At 43.6% G+C, this 25,539-nt stretch overlaps 1 protein-coding gene across 1 annotated transcript in view; it reads left to right on the top strand.

Moving 5' to 3' along the window:
- The window catches only part of LOC109894162 (protocadherin Fat 1-like), a 100,343-nt gene extending 80,022 nt beyond the window's left edge, over positions 1–20,321 (top strand). The window contains 12 exon segments of the mRNA XM_031828463.1: positions 311–508; positions 8,720–9,319; positions 9,815–10,037; positions 10,267–10,401; positions 10,629–10,786; positions 11,962–12,442; positions 12,695–12,848; positions 13,431–13,541; positions 13,678–14,321; positions 14,866–15,000; positions 17,867–18,363; positions 18,366–20,321. Coding sequence (XP_031684323.1) covers positions 311–508; positions 8,720–9,319; positions 9,815–10,037; positions 10,267–10,401; positions 10,629–10,786; positions 11,962–12,442; positions 12,695–12,848; positions 13,431–13,541; positions 13,678–14,321; positions 14,866–15,000; positions 17,867–18,363; positions 18,366–18,554 — 3,525 coding nt within the window. The 3' untranslated portion in view covers positions 18,555–20,321.
- The last annotated feature ends 5,218 nt before the right edge of the window (positions 20,322–25,539 follow it).

The raw sequence follows: 25,539 nt of genomic DNA, 5'->3' as shown, positions 1-25,539 counted from the left end.
CTCCCTTTTTACTATCAGGAAGGGAGGTAGTGATTGGGAAAATAGGGATGCACCGTCAGGTATCTCTGTCTTTCCTTTTGAGGAGCCGACAGTGAAAACCAGAAATCTGATATAGGGATTTGGTGTCTGTGCACAAACACACACATATATACGCACACTGAAAAAAATGGCTTAGCCTTCCAGGAAGGGAAAGATTGATTCACAAGATTGATTCCCACATCAAATCCCCTCTCCTGCTCTCTCACAGAGCAGTCGTTACTGCCCACAGTATCCCCGAATACTAAGTCTAAACCACTTCCTTTTCTCGCAGGAGAATCGTCCAATGGGGACCAGCGTTGTCCAGCTCATGGTGACCGACCGGGACGCCACGCACAATGGGCCGCCGTTCGCCTTCGCCATTGTCGACGGCAATGAGGGGGGTGTGTTCGAGGTGAACCACCAGGGGGTGCTGCTGGTGGTGGAAGAGCTGAAGAGGAAGACCAATGAGAACTACCTGCTGCATGTCCAGGTACTATAGGAGCATATATGGAGTGTTGGTTGGTCACTCTCTCTCCTTCTATTACTGTATTTTCTTCACTTTATTTTTCTTTCTCTCTTTCTCTTTCTCTTTCTGTGTGTGTCTCTCTCTGTATCTCTCTCGCTCTCTGTATCTCTCTTTCTCTTTGTATCTCTTTCTCTGTGTCTCTATCTCTCTGTATCTCTCTATTTCTGTATCTCTCTATTTCTGTATCTCTCTCTCTCTCTCTCTCTCTCTCTCTGTATCTATCTCTCTGTATCTCGCTCTCTCTGTATCTCTTTCTCTTTGTAACTCTCTCTCTCTGTGTCTCTCTCTCTGTCTCTCTCTCTCTGTCTCTCTCTCTGTATCTCTCTCTCTGTAACTCTCTGTATCTCTCTTTCTCTTTGTATCTCTCTCTGTATCTCTTTTTCTCTCTCTTTCTCTTTGTAACTCTCTCTCTCTGTATCTCTCTCTATCCCTCTCTCTGTATCTCTCTGTGTCTCTCTCTCTGTATCTCTCTGTCTCTTTCTGTATCTCTTTCTCTTTCTGTATCGCTCTCTCTCTCTATCTCTCCCTCTCTCTCTCTCTGTATCTCTCTCTGTATCTCTCTCTTTCTGTATCTCTCTCTCTCTCTGTATCTATCTCTCTGTATCTCTCGCTCTCTCTGTATCTCTTTCTCTTTGTAACTCTCTCTCTGTATCTCTCTCTCTGTATCTCTTTTTCTCTTTGTAACTCTCTCTGTATCTCTCTTTCTCTTTGTATCTCTCTCTCTATATCTCTCTGTGTCTCTCTCTCTGTATCTCTCTTTCTCTTTCTGTATCTCTGTCTCTCTCTCTGTATCTCTCTTCTCTTTCTGTATCTCTGTCTCTCTTTCTGTATCTCTGTCTCTCTCTTTTCTGTCTCTCTTTCTGTATCTCTTTCTCTTTCTGTATCTCTTCTCTTTCTGTATCTCTTTCTCTTTCTGTATCTCTTTCTCTTTCTGTATCTCTTTCTCTTCTGTATCTCTTTCTGTATCTCTTTCTCTTTCTGTATCTCTTTCTCTTTCTGTATCTCTTTCTCTTTCTGCATCTCTTTCTCTTTCTGCATCTCTTTCTCTTTCTGCATCTCTTTCTCTTTCTGCATCTCTTTCTCTTTCTGCATCTCTTTCTCTTTCTGCATCTCTCTTCTGTATCTCTCTTCTGCATCTCTCTCTCTTTCTGCATCTCTTTCTGTATCTCTTTCTCTTTCTGTATCTCTTTCTCTTTCTGTATCTCTTTCTCTTTCTGTATCTCTTTCTCTTTCTGCATCTCTTTCTCTTTCTGCATCTCTTTCTCTTTCTGTATCTCTCTTCTGCATCTCTCTCTCTTTCTGCATCTCTTTCTCTTTCTGCATCTCTTTCTGTATCTCTTTCTCTTTCTGCATCTCTTTCTGTATCTCTTTCTCTTTCTGCATCTCTTTCTGCATCTCTTTCTCTTTCTGCATTCTCTCTTCTATCTCTTTCTCTTTCTGTATCTCTTTCTCTTTCTGCATCTTTCTCTTTCTGCATCTTTCTCTTTCTGCATCTTTCTCTTTCTGCATCTTTCTCTTTCTGCATCTCTTTCTCTTTCTGCATCTCTCTTTCTCTTTCTGCATCTCTTTCTCTTTCTGCATCTCTCTTTCTCTTTCTGCATCTCTCTTTCTGTATATCTCTCTCTCTGTATCTCTCTTCTGCATCTCTCTCTCTTTCTGCATCTCTCTCTCTTTCTGCATCTCTTTCTGTATCTCTTTCTCTTCTGCATCTCTTTCTGTATCTCTTTCTCTTTCTGCATCTCTTTCTGTATCTCTTTCTCTTTCTGCATCTCTTTCTGTATCTCTTTCTCTTTCTGCATCTCTTTCTGCATCTCTTTCTCTTTCTGCATCTCTTTCTCTTTCTGCATCTCTTTCTCTTTCTGCATCTCTTTCTCTTTCTGTATCTCTTTCTCTTTCTGCATCTTTCTCTTTCTGCATCTTTCTCTTTCTGCATCTCTTTCTCTTTCTGCATCTCTTTATTCCTTCTGCATCTCTTTCTCTTTCTGCATCTCTCTTTCTGTATATCTCTCTCTCTGTCATCTCTCTTCTGCATCTCTCTCCTCTTTCTGCATCTCTCTCTCTTTCTGCATCTCTTTCTCTTTCTGCATCTCTTTCTCTTTCTGCATCTCTTTCTCTTTCTGCATCTCTTTCTCTTTCTGCATCTCTTTCTCTTTCTGCATCTCTTTCTCTTTCTGTATATTTCTCTCTTTCTGTATATTTCTCTCTTTCTGTATATTTCTCTTTCTGTATATTTCTCTTTCTGTATATTCTCTTTCTGTATATTTCTCTTTCTGTATCTCTCTTTCTGTATCTCTCTCTCTGTATATCTTTCTGTATCTCTCTCTTTCTGTATCTCTGTATCTCTTTCTGTATCTCTGTATCTCTTTCTGTATCTCTTTCTGTATCTCTCTCTCTCTCTCTTTCTGTATCTCTCTCTCTCTCTCTTTCTGTATCTCTCTCTCTCTCTTTCTGTGTCTCTCTCTCTGTATCTCTCTCTGTATCTCTCTCTGTATCTCTCTCTCTCTCTGTATCTCTTTTTCTCTTTGTAACTCTCTCTGTATCTCTCTTTCTCTTTGTATCTCTCTCTCTGTCTCTCTCTCTGTATCTCTCTTTCTCTTTCTGTATCTCTCTTTCTCTTTCTGTATCTCTCTCTATCTCTCTGTGTCTCTCTCTCTGCATCTCTCTCTGTCTCTCTCTTTCTCTTTCTGTATCTCTCTTTCTGTATCTCTTTCTCTTTCTGTATCTCTCTTTCTGTATCTCTTTCTCTTTCTGTATCTCTCTTTCTGTATCTCTTTCTCTTTCTGTATCTCTCTCTTTCTGTATCTCTCTTTCTGTATCTCTCTCTTTCTGTAGCTCTCTTTCTGTATCTCTCTTTCTCTTTCTGTATCTCTCTTTCTGTATCTCTCTTTCTCTTTCTGTATCTCTCTTTCTCTTTCTGTATTTCTCTTTCTCTTTCTGTATTTCTCTTTCTGTATTTCTCTTTCTGTATCTCTCTTTCTCTTTCTGCATCTCTCTTTCAGTATATCTCTCTTTCTGTATCTCTCTTTCTCTTTCTCTTTCTGTATCTCTTTCTCTTTCTCTCTCTCTGTATCTCTTTCTGTATCTCTCTTTCTCTTTCTCTCTCTCTGTATCTCTCTCTCTCTCTCTCTCTTTCTGTATCTCTCTCTCTTTCTGTATCTCTCTCTCTCTGTATCTCTCTCTGTATCTCTCTCTCTGTATCTCTCTCTCTCTGTATCTCTTTTCTCTTTGTAACTCTCTGTATCTCTCTTTCTCTTTGTATCTCTCTCTCTGTCTCTCTTTCTGTATCTCTCTCTCTCTATCTCTCTTTCTGTATCTCTCTCTCTCTGTCTCTCTTTCTGTATCTCTCTCTCTGTATCTCTCTTTCTCTTTGTAACTCTCTCTCTGTATCTCTCTCTCTCTCTGTATCTCTTTTCTCTTTGTAACTCTCTCTGTATCTCTCTTTCTCTTTGTATCTCTCTCTCTGTCTCTCTCTCTGTATCTCTCTTTCTCTTTCTGTATCTCTCTTTCTGTATCTGTATCTCTCTTTCTGTATCTGTATCTCTCTCTTTCTGTATCTCTCTCTTTCTGTATCTCTCTTTCTGTATCTCTTTCTGTATCTCTCTCTTTCTGTATCTCTTTCTGTATCTCTCTCTTTCTGTATCTCTTTCTGTATCTCTCTCTTTCTGTATCTCTTTCTGTATCTCTCTCTTTCTGTATCTCTTTCTGTATCTCTCTTTCTGTATCTTTCTTTCTGTAGCTCTTTCTGTATCTCTTTCTGTAGCTCTTTCTGTATCTCTTTCTGTATCTCTGTATCTCTTTCTGTATCTCTCTCTCTCTCTTTCTGTATCTCTCTCTCTCTCTTTCTGTATCTCTCTCTCTCTCTCTTTCTGTATCTCTCTCTCTCTCTCTTTCTGTATCTCTCTCTCTCTCTCTCTTTCTGTATCTCTCTCTCTCTTTCTGTATCTCTCTTTCTGTATCTCTCTCTCTCTCTCTCTCTCTCTCTTTCTGTATCTCTCTTTCTGTATCTCTCTCTCTCTCTTTCTGTATCTCTCTTTCTGTATCTCTCTCTCTCTCTCTCTCTCTCTCTCTTTCTGTATCTCTCTCTCTCTCTCTTTCTGTATCTCTCTCTTTCTGTATCTCTCTCTCTCTCTCTTTCTGTATCTCTCTCTCTCTCTCTTTCTGTATCTCTCTCTCTCTCTCTTTCTGTATCTCTCTCTCTTTCTCTCTCTGTATCTATCTCTTTCTCTCTCTGTATCTCTCTTTCTCTCTCTGTATCTCTCTGTCTCTCTCTTTCTTTATCTCTCTCTCTCTCTGTATCTATCTCTCTGTATCTCTTTCTCTTTAACTCTCTCTCTGTATCTCTCTCTGTATCTCTTTTTCTCTTTGTAACTCTCTCTGTATCTCTTTTTCTCTTTGTAACTCTCTCTGTATCTCTCTGTCTCTCTCTCTCTGCATCTCTCTATGTCTCTCTCTTTCTGTCTCTCTCTCTGCATCTCTCTCTTTCTGTCTCTCTCTCTGCATCTCTCTCTTTCTGTAGCTCTCTCTTTCTGTAGCTCTCTCTTTCTTTCTGTAGCTCTCTCTTTCTTTCTGTATCTCTCTCTCTCTTTCTCTCTCTTTATCTCTGTGTATCTCTCTCTTTCTCTCTCTGTATCTCTCTTTCTCTCTGTGTCTCTCTCTTTCTTTATCTCTTTCTCTTTCTGTATCGCTCTCTCTCTGTATCTCTCTCTCTCTCTCTGTATCTCTCTCTTTCTGTAGCGCTCTCTTTCTGTAGCTCTCTCTTTCTGTAGCTCTCTCTTTCTGTAGCTCTCTTTCTCTTTCTGTATTTCTCTTTCTGTAGCTCTCTTTCTCTTTCTGTATTTCTCTTTCTGTATCTCTTTCTCTTTCTGTATCTCTCTTTCTCTTTCTGTATCTCTCTTTCTCTTCTCTCTTTCTCTTTCTGTATCTCTATCTCTTTCTGTATCTCTGTATCTCTTTCTGTACCTCTGTATCTCTCTCTCTCTCTCTGTATCTCTCTCTCTGTATCTCTCTCTTTCTGTATCTCTCTCTTTCTGTATCTCTCTCTCTCTCTCTCTTTCTGTATCTCTCTTTCTGTATCTCTCTCTCTCTCTCTCTCTTTCTGTATCTCTCTTTCTGTATCTCTCTCTCTCTCTCTCTCTCTTTCTGTATCTCTCTTTCTGTATCTCTCTCTCTCTCTCTCTCTTTCTGTATCTCTCTTTCTGTATCTCTCTCTCTCTCTCTCTCTTTCTGTATCTCTCTCTCTCTCTCTTTCTGTATCTCTCTCTTTCTGTATCTCTCTCTTTCTGTATCTCTCTCTTTCTGTATCTCTCTCTCTCTCTCTTTCTGTATCTCTCTCTCTCTCTCTTTCTGTATCTCTCTCTTTCTCTCTCTGTATCTATCTCTCTTTCTCTCTCTGTATCTATCTCTCTTTCTCTCTCTGTATCTATCTATCTCTCTTTCTCTCTCTGTATCTATCTCTCTTTCTCTCTCTGTATCTATCTCTCTTTCTCTCTCTGTATCTCTGTCTCTCTCTTTCTTTATCTCTCTCTTTCTGTATCTCTCTCTCTCTCTGTATCTCTCTCTCTGTATCTCTTTCTCTTTAACTCTCTCTCTGTATCTCTCTCTGTATCTCTTTTTCTCTTTGTAACTCTCTCTGTATCTCTCTGTCTCTCTCTCTGCATCTCTCTCTGTCTCTCTCTTTCTGTCTCTCTCTCTGCATCTCTCTCTTTCTGTCTCTCTCTCTGCATCTCTCTCTTTCTGTCTCTCTCTCTGCATCTCTCTCTTTCTGTAGCTCTCTCTTTCTTTCTGTAGCTCTCTCTTTCTTTCTGTAGCTCTCTCTTTCTTTCTGTAGCTCTCTCTCTCTTTCTCTCTCTGTATCTCTCTTTCTCTCTGTGTATCTCTCTCTTTCTCTCTCTGTATCTCTCTTTCTCTCTGTGTCTCTCTCTTTCTTTATCTCTTTCTCTTTCTGTATCGCTCTCTCTCTGTATCTCTCTCTCTCTCTGTATCTCTCTCTTTCTGTAGCTCTCTCTTTCTGTAGCTCTCTCTTTCTGTAGCTCTCTCTTTCTGTAGCTCTCTTTCTCTTTCTGTATTTCTCTTTCTGTAGCTCTCTTTCTCTTTCTGTATTTCTCTTTCTGTATCTCTTTCTCTTTCTGTATCTCTCTTTCTGTATCTCTCTTTCTCTTTCTCTCTTTCTCTTTCTGTATCTCTATCTCTTTCTGTATCTCTGTATCTCTTTCTGTACCTCTGTATCTCTCTCTCTCTCTCTCTCTGTATCTCTCTCTCTGTATCTCTTTCTCTTTGTAACTCTCTCTCTGTATCTCTTTTTCTCTTTGTAACTCTCTCTGCATCTCTCTCTCTGCATCTCTTTCTGTCTCTCTTTCTGTCTCTCTCTCTGCATCTCTCTCTCTGCATCTCTCTTTCTGTCTCTCTTTCTGTCTCTCTTTCTGTCTCTCTTTCTGTCTCTCTCTCTGCATCTCTCTCTTTCTGTATCTCTCTCTTTCTGTATCTCTCTCTTTCTGTATCTCTCTTTCTCTTTCTGTATCTCTCTTTCTCTTTCTGTATCTCTCTTTCTGTATCTCTCTTTCTCTATCTCTCTTTCTCTTTCTCTTTCTGTATCTCTTTCTCTTTCTGTATCTCTCTTTCTCTTTCTCTCTCTCTTTCTGTATCTCTATCTCTTTCTGTATCTCTATCTCTTTCTGTATCTCTGTATCTCTTTCTGGATCTCTGTATCTCTTTCTGTATCTCTTTCTGTACCTCAGAGATACAGAGGTACAGAAAGAGATACAGAAAGAGATACAGAGATCCAGAAAGAGATACATTCTGTACCTCTGTATCTCTTTCTGTATCTCTTTCTGTACCTCTCTCTCTCTTTCTGTACCTCTCTCTCTCTTTCTGTATCTCTCTCTCTTTCTGTATCTCTCTCTCTCTCTTTCTGTATCTCTCTTTAACTTTCTCTCTCTCTCTACTCCCCCATCATACTTATACCTATGCTTACCTCTCTACTATTCTCTCCCTTCTCTCTCTTTCTGTGGAAAATAGCCTGCTCTGCCGCTGCCCACTGTGATAAACCTCTCTTAGAAACATCAAAATGATAACAAGATCTATAGCGTCAAATCTAAATAATCACCATGTATAAATAAATAAAAAATCCTGCTGCCCTCTCTCACACAGAGTGAATCAGAGTGCAAGGCGGAACATCTCACATGAGAGGCATAGTGGTGAGCACCGTAGCCAGCTCGCGTGTTGCCAGTCGGTGAACTACTGTCCTCGCTCTCTCTCTCTCCTCGGAGAAAAGGAGTAGGCGGATGAGAAAGAAGTGCGATTTCTCGACTCAGACTGACGTTCTGAATGTTGCAGATAGAAATATATTGAGCAGAGCCGAGATGGTTTCCCTCTTCTCTCTGACCGACAATTCCATCTGTTCTACACTGTGTATTTCTCTCTTAACGTTTGGTAATCCTCCCCGAACTCTCCAGAGGTTGCTGTAGCGTCTCTGGCTGTGTAAATGCCTTCCAAACGCAGGTGGACATTTTTATTTTGTCTGAGCACGTAGGCCCTTAGTCTTTCTGCAGGTGGTCCATTTTGACTTGTGTATTGATGAGTGGGGAAGGTTCAGGATTAGGAGAATGGAAGAGCATAAGCTCCCTCTACAGTGGGGAAGTGGAGCTGCATACAGCAAAATGAATGGCAAAGATGGAGTACTTCCAACATGTGTCTTGTTTGTTTTTCTGCTGTACCCTGTATGTCATTTGGTTAGCCTTCTGGGCGCTCTTGGACGATAAGTGATTTGGCGATACTAGAGTATAATAAACAAGCAAACTAACACGCAACTGACGCAGTGATAGTCCATCATAGGTCGAGCACAGTTATGTTATTACCCGTTATTACCCGTGTAGGGGTGATATGGGGGATTGCTGAGTGATAGTCTGCTTTAACATGGTTGCCGACATGGTGGCAGTTATTTGGGCTTATACGTTGTCAGAAATTGTACTTTTTGTTGACTTGTTGAATGAAAGCAGTAAAATAAGTGAATCGTGTCAAAGTTTTGGAGACATTTTATAACTAGGCCTAAGTCCTAGTATGAGTTTTTGATAATTAATATGCAAGCTTTAGTTGGGTCATCTCTCTCTCTCTCTCTCTCGCGCGCAACAGACACAACGTGTGACTTATCCCTCTCTCCTCTCCCTTTTCTCCCTCTAGGTGGCTGACAACGGCAAGCCCCAGCTCCTCTCCACAGCCTACATCAGCATCCGGGTCATCGACGAGAGTGTCTACCCGCCCGCCGTCTTCCCGCTGGACATCTACATTTCTGTCGCCGGCGAGGAGTACCCCGGCGGCGTGCTCGGCAAAATCCACGCCACCGACCAGGACATTTACGACACGCTAACTTACAGTCTCGCACCTCCATCATCCCATGATAACGCGGAAGACGCTCTGTTCACCGTCTCCGCCGCGGACGGGAAAGTCATCGCCCAGCGCCCGCTTGACGTGGGCCACTACCCGCTCAACATCACCGTCACGGACGGGCGCTTTTCGGCGACGGCCGATGTGAACGTGCACGTGCGCCAAGTGACTCGGCAGGCGCTGGACAACTCCATCGCCGTGCGTTTCGCCGGCATCGCGCCCGAGGAGTTCGTCGGGGACTACTGGCGCACGTTCCAGCGGGCGTTGAGGAATGTAGCGGGGGTGAGACGCAGCGAGGCCCAGCTGGTTAGTCTGCAGCCCTCCGAGCAGGGGACAGGAGACCTGGATGTTCTACTGGTTCTGGAGAAGTCCGGGAGTCCCTACCAACCACAGGAGGTAAGAACCATGACCACGGCTCAGAGTAGGAGTGCTGATCTCGGATCAGGTCCTCCCCCTGTCCATATCATCCTATCAATTGTGATCTGAAAGGCAAGACTGATTCTAGATCAGCACTTACTTGGTTTACTAGCCAATGAGGTTATGATACCGATAATAATACCAATAGCATATGTAATAATTCAACGCAATATAATGCTTGTAATAATGATGATAGGGATATTAACTTTAGCATAACATATAATATGGCACACTATGTATGAATAGCTTTTAAAATGCTGGTCTGTCTTCCACGAGCATAAAAGTACGAAAAGAAGACTGGCAACCATAGAAATTGACCGAATGTATTTACAGTTGTGAAATAGAATCAAAACTCTAGGATTCATCATGAAGAATAGTCAAGTGCCGAATTCGCTGAAATATGTCACATGTCCGTTTAAGGACTTCCAGGTTGATCTAAAATTTTTTTTAACGTCTTCACCGTTGCTCCTCCAGGTGGTCTTCCGCAAGCTCAACTCGTCTGCGGCGGTCATCGAGGAAATGACAGGCGTGCGCCTCGTGCGCGTGGTCAAGAAGCTGTGTGCCGGCCTGGACTGCCCGCTGCGCTTCTGCGACGAGGTTATCAGCCTGGACAGGACCGCCATGTCCACCTATAGCACGGCCCGTCTCAGCTTCGTCACGCCACGACACCAGCGCACGGCTACCTGTCAATGTGAAGGTACTGACAGGCACACACTGAGACGTACATGGGCCTACACACACACACACACACACATAAGCATAGATGTGCATAAATAGACACACACACACACACACACCTTTACCCCTCCCACCCCATCACACACACATAGACCTATATCAATACACACACACACCCCTCACCCCCTGACCCCCTGAACCCATTCTGGCTTCATCATGCTCTTAACCCGTGTATGTTGTTGTTCCAGGTGGCAAATGTCCCACGGTGAACAAGCTGTGTGATGCCAACCCCTGCCCAGAAGGCATGGAGTGTGTGGCAGACCGGAAGGAGGCCAAGTATAGCTGTGTGTGTACAGATGGTGCCAAGCAGGGCAAGTGCTCCGGTAAGAGCAGACACACCTCTAATCCTATCTGACTCTCTCTATCTCCCCCTCTCTGCATATCTCTCTCTCTCTACTTCCCCTCTCTCCCTCTCGCTCACTGATATGAACTGTCAAATGAATATATATGAACCTACTGTTTGTTTTGTCTCTGTATTCACTGTCTAGTTATCGGTCTCTCCCTCTTCTTATCTCTCCCCCCCATACTTATCTTTGCCCCCCCTCCCCAGACGGCCAGTCCCTGACGTTCAGCGGGACGGGCTATGTCAAGTACCGTCTGATGGAGAATGAGAACAAGGAGGAGATGAAGCTGTCCCTCAGGCTGAGGACCTTCTCCAGCCACGCCACCGTAATGTACGCCAAGGGCACCGACTACAGCATCCTGGAGGTGGGTCAAAGGTCAAACACGGTGTGCGCGTGTCTATGTGAGAAGACGCCGGATTCTAGCTACTAGCCACAGACTATAAGAACATAAATCTCCTTCCCACACCATTTCAAGTCCACCGTAGTATTTTTCCCAGCTTGGGCATGAAATCACAGTAAACAAACCACTTTCTTGTCTGTGCTGTGGGTACTGTCCTATTTATTCTGAGTCTGCTGCTCCAGCTCCCAGTCCCATGCCCAATCCCCGTATTAGCCCATGTTATCCTGTGTAGGCAACGACCTGATAATCGCTAGCTGCCAGGACCTCCCCTTGGGGGGGCCACCATGCTGTGTGCTGGTTGTCTTTTATGATCCTCGCGTGAAAGGGCTCTGGGAATGCGGTGGTGGGACTGCATGTCGAACAACACACACAGCCGTGCTATTTTCAGGGAATGCTGAGAGGGAAGAGGAAAGCACTTTCTCACACATTCCTCACCGGTGTACGGTCTAGGTGCCAGAGGATCAGCTAGCTATTCACTACGTAGTGCACTACTTTTGAGCAGGGCCCATAGGGCTCTGGTCAAAAGTAGTGCACTATAGAAGAAATAGGGTGCCATTTGGGACACTAGTGCTCCAAGAGATTTAGCTTACTGGTTTGAATATTACATGATATCACAAGACAATGTGATACGGTAAGATACATTATATACACAAAAGTATGTGGACAGCCCTTCAAATTAGTGGATTCGACTCATTTCAATCACACACGTTGCTGGTGTATAAGGTGTATAAAATCAAGCACACCGCCATGCAATCTCCATAGACAAACATTGGCAGTAGAATGGCCTTACTGAAGAGCTCAGTGACTATCAGCGTGGCACCGTCATAGGATGCCACCATCCCAACAGGTCAGTTCGTCAAATGTCTGCCCTGCTAGAACATTTATTTGTACTGCTCTGGTTACATTTGTAACCAGTTAAGAACATCCCTTAGCAGTGGTATATTGGCCATATACCACACCCCCGCCCGTTCCTTATTGGTTAATTATGGTAGCCCCGCCTTGGCAAGGTGACCGTTTTGCCATATTGCTGCTACTTATCCAGGCTGGTTAGAGCTGCAGAAGTTCCTATGGTGGGTAGGGACTAGCGGTTCTATCTGGACGGGGCCTAACTCCTCTCTCTCCCTTTCTCCTTCTGTCAGATTGTGAATGGCCGCCTGCAGTACAAGTTTGACTGTGGCAGTGGCCCTGGAATCGTCTCTGTACACAGCACCCAGGTCAACGACGGCGACTGGCACGCGGTCACCCTCGAGGTGGATGGCAACTACGCCAAGCTGGTCTTGGACCGCGTGCACGCTGCCTCGGGCACAGCGCCGGGTACTCTGCGCACACTCAACCTGGACAACAGCGTCTACTTCGGCGGGCATGTGCGCCAGCACCCCTCTTCCACAGCTGGGCGCCACGGTCGCAGTTTGCCCCTCACCAATGGGCTCCGAGGCTGCGTGGAAGCCATCGTGCTCAACGGCCAAGAGTTGCCTCTCAACACCAAGGCGCGTGGCGCCCACGCCGTGCTGGAGGACGCGGTGGACGTGGCACCCGGGTGCGTGCTGGCGCCCGCCACCGAGGGCTGCTCCAGCAACCCATGTACCAACGGGGGAAGCTGCTCCTCACTGGCCAACGGAGGTACGAAGCTCCCGTTGTGGTTTTTGTCGCCTGGTGTCGTGTCTACTCGAGTCTGCTTATAATGCCCAACGTTTTGATTATCTGAAGATGATTACTGTGTCATCCGAATGTGCGTTTCTAAGCCCAAAGTTAAAGTATACAGCTGTAATCCTCATTCCTCAATCCAAACCTGTTTCCCCCACGGCCCTGTGAACACCAAATTACAATGGCATGTCCAACCTTTCTCTTATGCTTTCTCTGCTGTTTCACCAGGTTACTTCTGTAAGTGCAAGGCTTCGTTCATGGGTACTCATTGTGAGATTGGCATCAGCCCATGTGCCTCCAACCCCTGCCTGTACGGGGGAACCTGCGTGCCACGCGGCGACGACCTCTACTGCCAGTGCAGAGGGCAGTACTCGGGACAACGGTATGAATCTGTCTCTTTCGCATAGATATGATGCTTTTATGAACATAATGTACTGCTTAAGGGTGAAAATGGAATTGTAGATTTGGGAGCTCAGACGAACCATTTTTCCTGGCTTTTGCTGACAGATAAGGATTTATTACTTGTTATAAGCGTGGTATTAAAAATGATGCCCTCTTACCAATTTCAATGTTTGGATGACTTTTTCAAAAAAAAAAAAATCTGTTTTGGCATGTGTTGTATAAATATTTTGACAGAGGAAACAATCTCATCTTATCTGCGTTTTTGTTGTTGCTCCTATCCAGGGCCTATTCTCCATAACATCTGTTAGCACTCCTCCATTCGCTTAATCTGAAATGAAAATCGAGCCTGAGCCTCGTGTTGATAACAAAAAACGGAAGCGTTGCACTGTAGGAAATGGCATTGAGCATTTCCGCAGAGCTGGAATTGCATGCACGCGTCTCGATAATTCTCTGAGATACTCGGATGCTGCATTGGATCAGTGACTGTCAGGAAGTAATACGGTTATTTCGCATTACTCTTTGGTCTAGGCTGCTGTATTGAATACGTATCTTTTCGCTACAGGTGCCAGGTGGGGCCGTACTGCACAGACAACCCCTGTAAAAACAGTGGGAAGTGCATTGACAGCCTGGATGGTCCTGTGTGTGAGTGTGAACAGGGATTCCAGGGTGACAGGTATGTGTGCAAAAAGGGCAGCCGTCTTACTTCTCAAAGCCACCGTCTTTCCCGTAGTCCATTTGCCAAACGACTATCTTTTACTGCCAACGTTTTGCTGTCTCTTGATCCTCCCTGTCCTTTCATCGCGGTGCAGGTGCCTCGGTGATGTGGACGAGTGCCTGAAGAACCCGTGCTCCAACGGCGGCCAATGCCAGAACACCTACGGCTCGTACACCTGCAACTGCTCCCTGGGCTACATCGGGTGGCTATGCGAACTCCGCTCCGAGGTCCGCAACGAGTTCATCTCCACCTCCTGGAACATCGGCCTTGAGGAAGTCATCGGTATTGTGGTCTTTGTGGCCGCCATTTTCCTCCTGGTCGTCCTCTTCGTGGTCATCCGCAAGAGGGCGTGCCGAAGAAAGTCCAAGTCTGACGACAACAAGCGCAGCCCGGGAGGCCTAGGAGCGCCGCACCCCTTCCTCCAGGGGCCCTACTTTGACGCAAAGCTCTGTAAGAACATTTACTCTGACATTCCGCCGCAGGTGCCTGTTCGGCCCAGCTCGTACACACCCAGCATCCCCAGCGATTCGCGCAACAACCTGGACCGCAACTCGTTTGAGGGCTCGGCCATCCCCGAGCACCCCGAGTTCAGCACGTTCAACCCGGACACGATGCACGGACACCGCAAGACGGTTGCCGTGTGCAGCGTGGCGCCCAACCTGCCTCCGCCGCCGCCCTCCAACTCGGTCTCCGACAGCGACTCCATCCAGAAGCCCAGCTGGGACTACGAGTACGACGGTAAAGCTCCTTTACTCCAGTCCATATCTTTATTGTTGATTCATATTTGTAGATTCCCTATTATAGATTTTTTTTAGGCTCATTGGTGGGAATTACCTTCACATCATTCACGGTGTGTCCAATGGGGTTGGGCCGATTTATATGATTAAATCGACTATCGTGATATTTGATATTGACGATAAGTCGGGAAATGCAAGAGTTATACTCTTTTTGAACTTTACAAATCAAAACTGTGCAGTTTTATCAGTTAGACTGAATATGTCGAAATGAATTAACATATGATTTTTTCACCATACTAAGATTGTCATTAAATAATTTGACAATATTATAAATATGGACATCAATTGTACAGTCTGGAATGATCTATCTAGTCATTAAAGGGGCAAATATCTCTCAACCCTCGTGTCCAATACTAAAGCCAAAGTACAAAAACCCCTCGAACTTGATCACAGTAGAAATGTAGCAAATCCCTGCGTGTCGTCTCTTCCCGGACATACTACTTCACCCACCTACATCTCTGTGTGTCTGTGCTTCTGTACTCCAGCTAAGGTAGTAGACTTGGATCACTGTTTGACCAAGAAGCCAGTGGAGGACAGTGCCTGTCACTACAACACCAGGGGCAGTATGTCTGAGGTCCAGTCCCTCAGCTCCTTCCAGTCCGAGTCCTGTGACGATAACGGTATGCATCAAACCTCTTTTCATTGATAAATGTCCTAATGTATTGACTAGATTGATTTATACCCAAAGTGAAGCAAGTTTGGTCGTCTACAGACCCATATTTGTTCTTAATGTAGATCTAAATATGTTCTTTTACTTTGGTTCTATAATTCTGAATTCCCGAAGCAGTACATCAGACTCTTGCATGTTTGCAGTGGAAAGCACACGTGGGGATGCTTGTGGAAAACTCTTCTGGTTCTTGTTTGACTGCAGTTCTTTGTAGAGTGGCCCCTCGGCCGTAGTTGACTTGTGAACATGCTACATGCTAATCATCGCTCTTTGCATGCCGTGATTGGCTGCGGCGGTGGCTCTGTGGGGTCATGTGTTCTTCTCTCTCCCTTTTTGCTGCGGGGCTTCAGTTCCCATTTGGATCAAATCGGTCCACAGACCCAGAACACGGTTTTAACTAGGGGTCAGCTTGTAAGTCCTCAATCACCTCGGTACAGAAGGAAGCGATCAAAGAGAGAAAAAAAAAATTTTTTGCAAGATTCTCCAGGAATAAAAAGGCCTTTCTGTTGTCGGTCTCTTTCTTTTTTTTCTCTCTCGCCCTCTACTCAGCCCGAGCCGCAAAACAGGCGTGCTTGTACAGGCTTCCCCACTGAAGTGGCAAGAGGGGAAATTAGCATGAGCCAAGGAAGTTTGCAAATTAGCATCATAACATGATTTTAAGTTATTTTCTCTTATTTTACTTGTATGTCCCTTTTTTTTGTCTCTCTTTTCGCATGTGTTTCTTTTAAAACAAAATCTAGCCACGGATGGATGTTTGAAGAAGACAGCGAGGAGAATTAAGCAAGGGTATAAAGTACATATGATGGTTCTTCTCCCATATCTGCCCTCATTTCACATTGGGTTGTGGGGAATGTGTTTGCCATCAATCACCACAACCTTCATCTGTACTTATCCTTATAACCTGACCGTGAAAACCTGCTGGATTTCTGATACATCGATCTAATGTATTTATCATAGATATCTTTACAGTATATCTATATAGAAAATATTTCTACTTCTTTGTGAAGTATTATTTAGTTGTTTTTTTAGACTGTATTTGGACAAAAATATAGTCTTAGCTATTTTAGGGCTGGAAAGGCGTTTTTATCCTTGAGAATTTCTCTGATCCTTCCTTCCATACTATCAATGGCACCCCTAGCATCTCCGTATGTTGTTGCTGTGTGTTCTCTTGCACAAAGACCAAACTCCCCTCTCCACCGTGTCCCGTTCCACCTTTGTGTTGTGACCAACCATTGAAACCCAAACATCCAATGTAGACATCCTTCAACATCATGCAGTCAGTCTTACCCTCCCGTCTTCGTCCCTCCCCCCCCCCACCAACCAAAAACTACATACGTTTCAGAGCAACCCAGGGGGGGAAAATGTTTTTGTAGGGAAACGTTTCCCGACGCAAACGTGCTCTTCCATTTTTGTTTGGTTTCTTTTTCCAAATCATTTGTACTAATGTAAATATATTCCTCATCTGCTCCTTTCTCTTACCTTTCACAAGCCTCCATAGTGACGGTTATCCACCTTGTCAACTCTGTTATTGACTCGGTGGAAGGAGAAGGTACTTTTTTACTACTATCACCTCAATACTTGTTAGTCGTCTGTGGTGTTTCTGTGTGGTTGCGTTCCGTAGTTTCCAGACCTGGGTTCAAATACTATTTGAAATCTTTCAAGTACTTTAAGTGTTTGCTTCCACCTGCCTGGAGTAGTAGCAGGTGGGCGGAGTTTGCACTTTAAAAACACATTTCTATTGGTTCCATTGCAACAGGCAAGCACAGTTTGAAATGATTTTGAATACTATTTTAACCCAGGTCTGGTAGTTTCATGCTCCGTCCTCAGTGTCAGGATGATGAGTTAGGCCTCGGAGACGCCATTTCCTTATCCAATGATATGCCCCATCTCATTGACATCCAAATTGTTGTAATTTGAATCGCGCTGCCTAATTTGAGTCTCAAAATTGAAATGTCTCACACGATTGGCCAATTAACAGAGCAGCAAAAATGTCATTTGGAAGGGGCTAGGTTAATTTCCCTCGCCCCTCAATTGACCGTTTAAGAAAATGGCACTACTGTTGTTTGTATTGTAAGAGTGTGTCTTTACTCAAGAGCAGTAGGTGTTTTTTTTTCATGTTTCATTCTTGTTCTGGGCTTCTCTCTCTCGGGTTCTTAACATGACTTGTTTTCCCTCTCTCCCGTCTCGCCTCTTCTAAAGAGTCTTTTTTGGCTCATGATCTCAAGAACCCAAGAGGTGACTGTTTTGTAATTTTTTTGCCTGAAGCCCAGTGGTGTTCCCTCCCCTTAATGTCAACCAACAAAACAATCCTTTGCATGATGTAGATGCTGTGAGGAAATAAGACTGGAAATGTGTAAGCATTATTTGGTCGAAACAATATTATAGTCCCACGTTGAATGAAGTTAGATTCCTTTGATGTCTAACACAAAAAAATAAATTGAGCCAATTTTAAAGCAAATGTTTGAAACGTTGCTTTGAAAATCACTAATCGTATTCACCCCCATTTGGAAATGATCTCAGCATAAACCACTCCGTAAATGTAGTAAAAGTGTCTGTTTCAAGTGTATTACATCTTAATCAGGATTTGTTTATACTATGTGTGTGTACGTGTATTTGCAAAGAATGTGTGTGCATTTTAAACTGTTTTGGGATTTTTGTGTTTATTTTTTAACACATCCAACTGAATGTGTTGGTTTGTCATGAAAATTGCATGGTGTGGGTTTTTAACACTAACATGCTGCTGGTGTGTGTGTGTATGTGCTTTGAGGCGTAAGGTGGTGGGACCTGTGGTGTCTAATTCTTTGCATCCTGTCCAACAGGCTATCACTGGGACACCTCTGATTGGATGCCAAGTGTTCAACTTCCTGGAATCCAGGAGTTCCCGCAGTATGAGGTCGTGGAGTCCCCGGCCCCCCTGTACAGTGACCCGAACGCCATCGATACTGACTACTACCCCGGCGGCTACGACATCGAGAGCGATTTCCCGCTACCGCTAGAGGACTTCCCTGCCCACGAGGACCTGCCCCTGCCGCCGCTACCCGAGTATGGCGACCGCTACGCCAACCTGGAACCACCCCGGAGGGACCTGGCGCCTCCTGGCAGCCCAGGTTCGAGTTCGGCCTCGGGGGTTCGCCACCGCCCACCATTGCCCCAGCTCTATAGCCTTAACCAGTACCTACCGCACCACCACTACCCCAGCGACGCTGAGGGCAGCCTGGGCCGGGGCAGCTCCACGGCCGCCACCAACTCCACCCCGACGTCCACCATGGGCGGCGCCAGCAGCTACCGGGGCGGCTACCCCATGGGGTACGGACGGGGGACTTTGAGGCGCCGGCGCTGGACAACATGTCCATGTCCCTGTACACATCCACGGCCTCCTGCTCGGACATGTCGGCGTGCTGCGAGGAGTCAGAGGTCATGATGAGCGACTATGAGAGCGGTGACGAGGGACACTTTGAGCGGCTGGCCATCCCCGCACTGGACTCCCAACAGCACACTGAAGTCTGACACTGGATCCAAACAAAAGTGCCTGAACCACCACCCCTCCATCTCTACCTTATGTTAACCCCCTCTACCTGTGTATGTACACACTACAACTACACACAACACAAAGAGACACTACACTGACACAGACACACTTATACATACAGTGCCTTGCAAAAGTATTCACCCCCCCTTGGCGTTTTTTCCTATTTTGTTGCATTACAACCTGAAATTTAAATAGATTTTTATTTGTATTTCATGTGATGGACATACACAAAATAGTCCAAATTGGTGAAGTGAAATGAAAAAAATTACTTGTTTCGAAAAAATGACAACCGAAAAAGTGGTGCGTGCATATGTATTCACCCCCTAAATAAGATCTGGTGCAAGCAAATACCTTCAGAAGTCACATAATTAATTAAATAAATTCCACCTGTGTGAAAGGTGTCACGTGATCTGTCACATGATCTCAGTATATATACACACCTGTTCTGAAAGGCCCCAGAGTCTGCAACACCACTAAGCAACGGGAACCACCAAGCAAGCGGCACCATGAAGACCGAGGAGCTCTCCAAACAGGTCAGGGAGTGGAGAAGTACAGATCAGGGTTGGGTTATAAAAAAAATATCCAAAACCTTGTACTTCCTACAGAGCACCATTTAAAACCATTATTAAAACATTGAAAGAATATGGCACCACAACAAACCTGCCAAGAGAGGGTTGCCCACCAAAACTCACAGACCAGGCAAGGAGGGTATTAACCAGAGAGGCAACAAAGAGAACAAAGATAACCCTGAAGGAGCTGCAATCAAATGATACAAACCACCAACATCTATTTTAATTCCAGGTTGTAAGGCAACAAAATAGGAAAAATGCGAAGGGGGGGTGAATACTTTCGTAAGACACTGTACACACAGAGAGCAATGAATTTGTTCACCTAAACAGGAGTAATCGGGACTGGTCTTACTCTGAAGGCTGCTTGGCTGGGCGGCAGTGTCTTCAAGGAGATATCATTTAGCACTGGACCCCGTAGCCTCCTCTATCTACTCAGTCCAAATCCTGCAGTACTGGAAAAATACCCGTGTTTGAGTTGGCTGTGCCATTGCTTTAAGTAAATGTCAATTATGCACAAGAAATGTCTGACGGAAAAGTACATTGATGTACAACTACAAAGAAAAAAAGAAAACCATTGACACCATTAACACTGAATGATATCTGTATTTGTAGAGGTAAAACAGTTTTACCTTTTTTGATACAAATCCTCGTTCATTTTCAATGTAAATTTAAATGTACAGTTTTGATTTCAAGGTTTACTAGGTTTTGTAGATATTTCATGCTTTCATTTCCCCCCCCCCCCCCCCCCAACAAAAAAAAAACACAAGTTAAATGGTGTGTTACATTATCAGCCTTACTGTTCCTTCATTCACAAGAAGAAAAAAACGAAACTTGTTTAACAAAAGAGAAGAGCTCTGCTTTTCCAAAACACAATGTATCCGTTGAAAGTTGATCGTCTCCTGCTCATTTCAGAAAGGGTCTTTCGATGAGCGACTGCATATTCTTGTGTTGTTCAATTTTTTATTTGTTTGTTTGTACATGGTGACTTTGGAACCTCTTTATTTTTCCACCACGAAAATGGGACCCAATATATTTATAGTGCAAAGTTATCCATAGACACTTGACTTTTTCAGATGTCTATGTGGGTGTGAGCAGTGCTATGGTCTTGTTAAGGTTTTTATTGAATACTGCCATTAGCTCACGCTTTCCTACTGGCAATAAATTATTCATAAAAAAAACATTTGGGTGCCTTGTGTCTTTTATTTGTTGCTGGTGTTTCAAGTATTTCATTTAATTCGATACAACTTTATTCATCCAACTTTATTTAGGGGCAATTAAGTAAAGCAAGTCCGGGTAAACATCAACGTCAACTGTAGAAATATCATGTATGACGTAGCTGAAGATGGAAGTTTACATGCACTTAGGTTTGAGTCATTAAAACTCGATTTTCAACCACTCTACAAATTTCTTGTTAACAAACTATAGTTTTGGCAAGTCGGTTAGGACATCTACTTTGTACATTTTTCCAACAATTGTTTACAGACAGATTATTTCACTTATAATTCACTGAGTCACAATTCTAGTGGGTCTGAAGTTTACATACGCTAAGTTGACTGTGCCTTTAAACAGCTTGGAAAATTCCAGAAAATTATGTCATGGCTTTAGAATCTTCTGATAGGCTAATTGACATCATTTGAGTCAATTGGAGGTGCACCTGTGGATGTTTTCAAGGCCTACCTTCAAACTCAGTGCCTCTTTGCTTGACATCATGGGAAAATCAAAAGCCAAGACCTCATTGTCTTGGCCAGAACACATTGTAGACCTCCAAGTCTGGTTCATGCTTGGGAGCAATTTCCAAACGCCTGAAGGTACCCCGTTCATCTGTACAAACAATAGTACGCAAGTATAAACACCATGGGACCACGCAGCTGTCATACTGCTCAGGAAGGAGACGTGTTCTGTCTCCTAGAGATGAACTTACTTTGGTGTGAAAGTGCAAATCAAGCCCAGAACAACAGCAAAGGACCTTGTGAAGATGCTGGAGGAAACAGGTACAAATGTATCTATATCCACAGTAAATCAAGTCCTAAATCGACAACTTGGAAGGCCGCTCAGCAAAGAAGAAGCCACTGCTCCAAAACCACCATAAAAAAGCCAGACTACGGTTTGCAACTGCACACGGGGACAAAGATTGTACTTTTTGGAGAAATATCCTTTGGTCTGATAAAACAAAAATAAAACTGTTTGGCCATAATGACCATCATTATGTTTGGAGGACAAGGGGGAGGCTTGCAAGCTAAAGAACACCATCCCAACCATGTTGTGGGGGTGCTTTGCTGCAAGAGGGACTGGTGCACTTCACAAAATAGATGGCTTCATGATGGGTCTTCCAAATGGACAATGACCCCAAGCATACTTCCAAAGTTGTGGCAAAATGGCTTAAGGACAACAAAGCCCTTCTGCGGTTAGGTCGCTCCATCTAATTCATACCTTCATACCAGCAATCAACAACCTCATGTGTTTTCACAGCTCGAGGTCTCATTATGACTGTATTCCTTGGCTTTAATGTGCATGTATGTGTTAATTTTGAATCCTGCTTAATCCAGAAATGATATCACATTTTGATTTCAGATCTGTCTAATAAGGTCGATGTGTATCACAACGTTATTTGGCTGATTTGTGCTGAACTGGAAGGTGATGTATAATAAAAAATATGATCAATTCTCGTCAAATCTCTACAGACAACTCTAATTACGATCCTGTCTCGATTACGCTCAGTGCCACCTATTGTTCTGGAATGGTCTCGAGTGACATAATCAGGAAGTTGTCTAGCCTGCATAGGTGTAGTCAGACAGCGTGTTCGGCCGATACAGTAACGCATATTCCCTGTTATCATGTTAACATCGAAACTGAGTCGCATTACATCTTGGTTACCAGCCACAAATGAGGTTCATTTATCAAAACTCACCATGTTTGAGTTATTAAGATCCCTCATTAATCATGTTATTGCAGTTTAGCTTGAACTTGGCATCATGCTACATTGCTGCTTCAGGTCATGGACTTCAAACATTGGTCTTAACAGACTTAACTGTTTATTTCATATACAGATCATCTGGAGCATTCACACTCACCACATGCACCACTATATAAAAACAGCGAAACTACAACTCTAATAGGTATTACATTTAAGATCCAATTGAAATTCAAGTGTATTGTAAAATTTGAATGCACATACTTCAACATGACTGCATACTGATAAATGTATTCTTGCAATGTTCAGTTATTCATCAACTTTAACATTATGAACACGTTAATCATAGATATAGCTTATTTAGTACAGTTGATTACTGTTGCATTTTATTTAGAAAATTAGGTCAGAATTATTCATGAAAAAAGAGGTGCCAAATAAAAACAGGTGATTTGTAATTAGACTCAAGATTGAAATTCATGTTTCCTTGAAAAAGTACATTTGTCTGATTAAAAGATGCATGTCAGCGATGATTCAACGGTCAAATACTTTTTCATATAAAGATTTCCTTCAAAGACCCCAACATCATCATGGTATAAAAATGCTCTACATTTCATCGTGGGCTTTGGTTTTTAGGGTTGACTTTCCCAGGCTACCGTACGTGCTACTTCATTGTTGTTCAACAGCATGAATCGAGCCTGGGAACCTGGAGAAATGGCCATCATATGCAGGTATCTCTTTCGTAAAGGAAGTCTCTTTTGTAAAATACACTGCCCCACTGGTAGGTTTGCTACTCGTTGTTGTGGACGCTGTCCGCAGAGTAGTGCCTTACCCACGAGTAATTAAACACCTCCTTCCAGTCAGCGAAGGACGTCTTCAGAAACAGGTGAGCGCAGGCGTAGCCATTTTTTATGTAGAGATGCAGGCTAGTGTCGTAGCCTTTCACAACAATGGGAATCAACCCGTCCACATCGTCAAATTCAGCACCACGCCAGACTTTTATGTCCGTCATGTCCCAGAGAGATTTTCCGTTTATGCAGCCTGACCTGAAGACCAGGGTTCAGGGCCACAGAAACGTCAGAGGTTCTGGATGTGTTGTTGCCGACAAGGGGACTCAGCTAGTTTGGTCGGACTAGCATCATCCTTGAAAAGTCCCACCACCATGTAACGGTCCATGATTTTAGGTTGCTCCAACTAATTTTCAGGTGGCCGTTCTCAGCTGGTTTGACTTGAAGTTTGATCAGGTAACAATCATCCTCTATCTTGATTTCCACCAACTGAAGCCTTTCGGAATCGGACCGACTGCGGAACAGACATGAAATTCGGGTGTCGGGCACGTTTGATATCCTGATTGCATCAGAAATGCCTCCAAACCGGCCAATGTGTTGTTCCTCCCTCTGACCATCTGTAACATGTGAATGTCTTGTAAGAGGTCGAAGCCAATGCTATTTGTGTGATTTGGATCAAAGGACTTTGCTTAGTTGTCATTGAGCTGATACACTTGAGTGACAAAGACCTCGTCCAACCTGAACTGATTTGACCCATTGGCCCGGACAACCCTGACAATCATCCTGTCCCCGTTTCTGTTCCATGACTTCAGTGTGTTGTAGTAGCTTTGAGTGATATACTCAGGCAAGGTCCAAGAGTTAGCCTTACTGATATCCCCCACTGCGTAGTAAGCTTGCCTCTTTGGATCGGTCAGAGCTGGGAGGAAACTCGTTATTATTGAAGTAACCAAAGCAATAGTCACCTCTGGCTGGATCGAAATGGGTTTGGATGATGTCATGGTTTTTGTCGATCTCTGATTGGTCAACAGACCCCTAAAGCTGATGGAGACCATGTCGTGGAAAGACGTTTCTGTACCATATGCTTCTCCGATCCCTGATTGTATCAATGGTTGGAAATGTACAGGCAGTGGACAGGAAGAGGAGCAGGGAGGGACCAAGGAAAATGTACTTTTAGAAAGGCTCAACCACTTTTCTGATACGGTAATATGTGTAAATCATAAAGACATCAACATGATGTGAACCATGTACTGTAGTAAGAATATAGTACATCAATTAGCATCTTACCTGCTTTTTTAAGCTGTCTTTTTGCAGTGGATCTTTGCTACTAAGAGATCTGGTGTATTTATATGAATTCATACCCATTGTGCAAACATACCATGCTGAGGGCAATTGTGTGGGTGGACCGCTGATGTCTGGAGTGTTATCCTGGTCACACCTATTGATCAAGGGGTATTGCCTATTGCTAACGGTTATTGGTTTCGCAGGTGCTCATACAATAGATTTGATGAACTTTCTTCTTCCCCTTCTTTTCTGCCAAAAATATCCAGTAGCCACTGCATTTTGTCATCAACTGTACATATTGACCATGGGACAAATGTTGCTACTATTTCCTTCAAGTACTTTTTGGATCAAAGAAAAGCTTTACAACTGAAAATGTACAAGGCCCCAATTCAATCAGTTGCAGATAAAGGAACACCGCACCACAGACTCACTCAGAATGATTAAGCTTTATGCAGGTGTGGTTTGACATCAATATTAAATGACAATGCCAGTGAGAGGAACGTCTCTGATAAACATTCAGAGAGAAGCCATAGTATGTTTCTGCTTTCTCTCTGATTGAGGCTCTGAACGGTGGGAGGTCTTTGTCTGAAATGAATCCAATCAGACTGTTCTGGGTTCAATAATATTTTTAATAATTTCACTTCAGATGTGCTTGATTGAGCATGTCTGTTGCAATGGAACCAACATAAAAGTCCCTAAAGTGCAAACCTGGCACTCCAAGTAGGCTAAATCAAACACTCAGAAAGATTTCAAGTATTATGGTTTGAGTGGGTTTGATTGAATTGAGCCCTTATAAATGAGTAAATGGTGTTACTCAGTTATCCGGTTATTTCCTTTTGCAGTGATAGGGAAGGTTGAATTTAAAGAGGGGCTGAATTTACCGATTCCACCTGGGCTCTTTTGGTACTCATTTTTGGGTCTTGGGGGTGTGTTTCGATGTGGGTAGGCTAGTTCGACATTGCAGCCGACAGTGCAGGCGACTGCCCACTGACTGATCTACAAATCACCTTGCACCATAAATAACTACTCATTATTATTTGTAGATCAGTCAGTCACCCTTTGCCCACAATGCATCATGTATTTGATGCTTTCGAACAGGGCCAGTGTCTTACGTTCACTATATCAATGCCACATAGGTTGTTTTCAACCAGAGAAGTTGTTTTTTGCATTAAGTTTCTCTTTAACCAACAGTCAACCAAAGAATTAAAACATACTATTTGCTGGAATGAGGAAAACCGTGCGTTACCACACTGTAGGAAAAACGGTTTGTTTTGGGTGTATTATGAACGGGGTTATTAGTGAGCTATTTGTCTGAGAAGTACATTGTCATGCAAGAAAAAGCACCTGACTACTTGTATTTTATTTTGTGTTTCATATAAAATGGAATGGAAGATGTTCTAAGAGAGGGCGGACTGTT

This window comes from Oncorhynchus kisutch, linkage group LG7 (genome assembly GCF_002021735.2).
Source record: "Oncorhynchus kisutch isolate 150728-3 linkage group LG7, Okis_V2, whole genome shotgun sequence".
NCBI classification, from domain to species: domain Eukaryota; kingdom Metazoa; phylum Chordata; class Actinopteri; order Salmoniformes; family Salmonidae; genus Oncorhynchus; species Oncorhynchus kisutch.
This window is presented reverse-complemented; position numbering and strand designations above follow the sequence as displayed.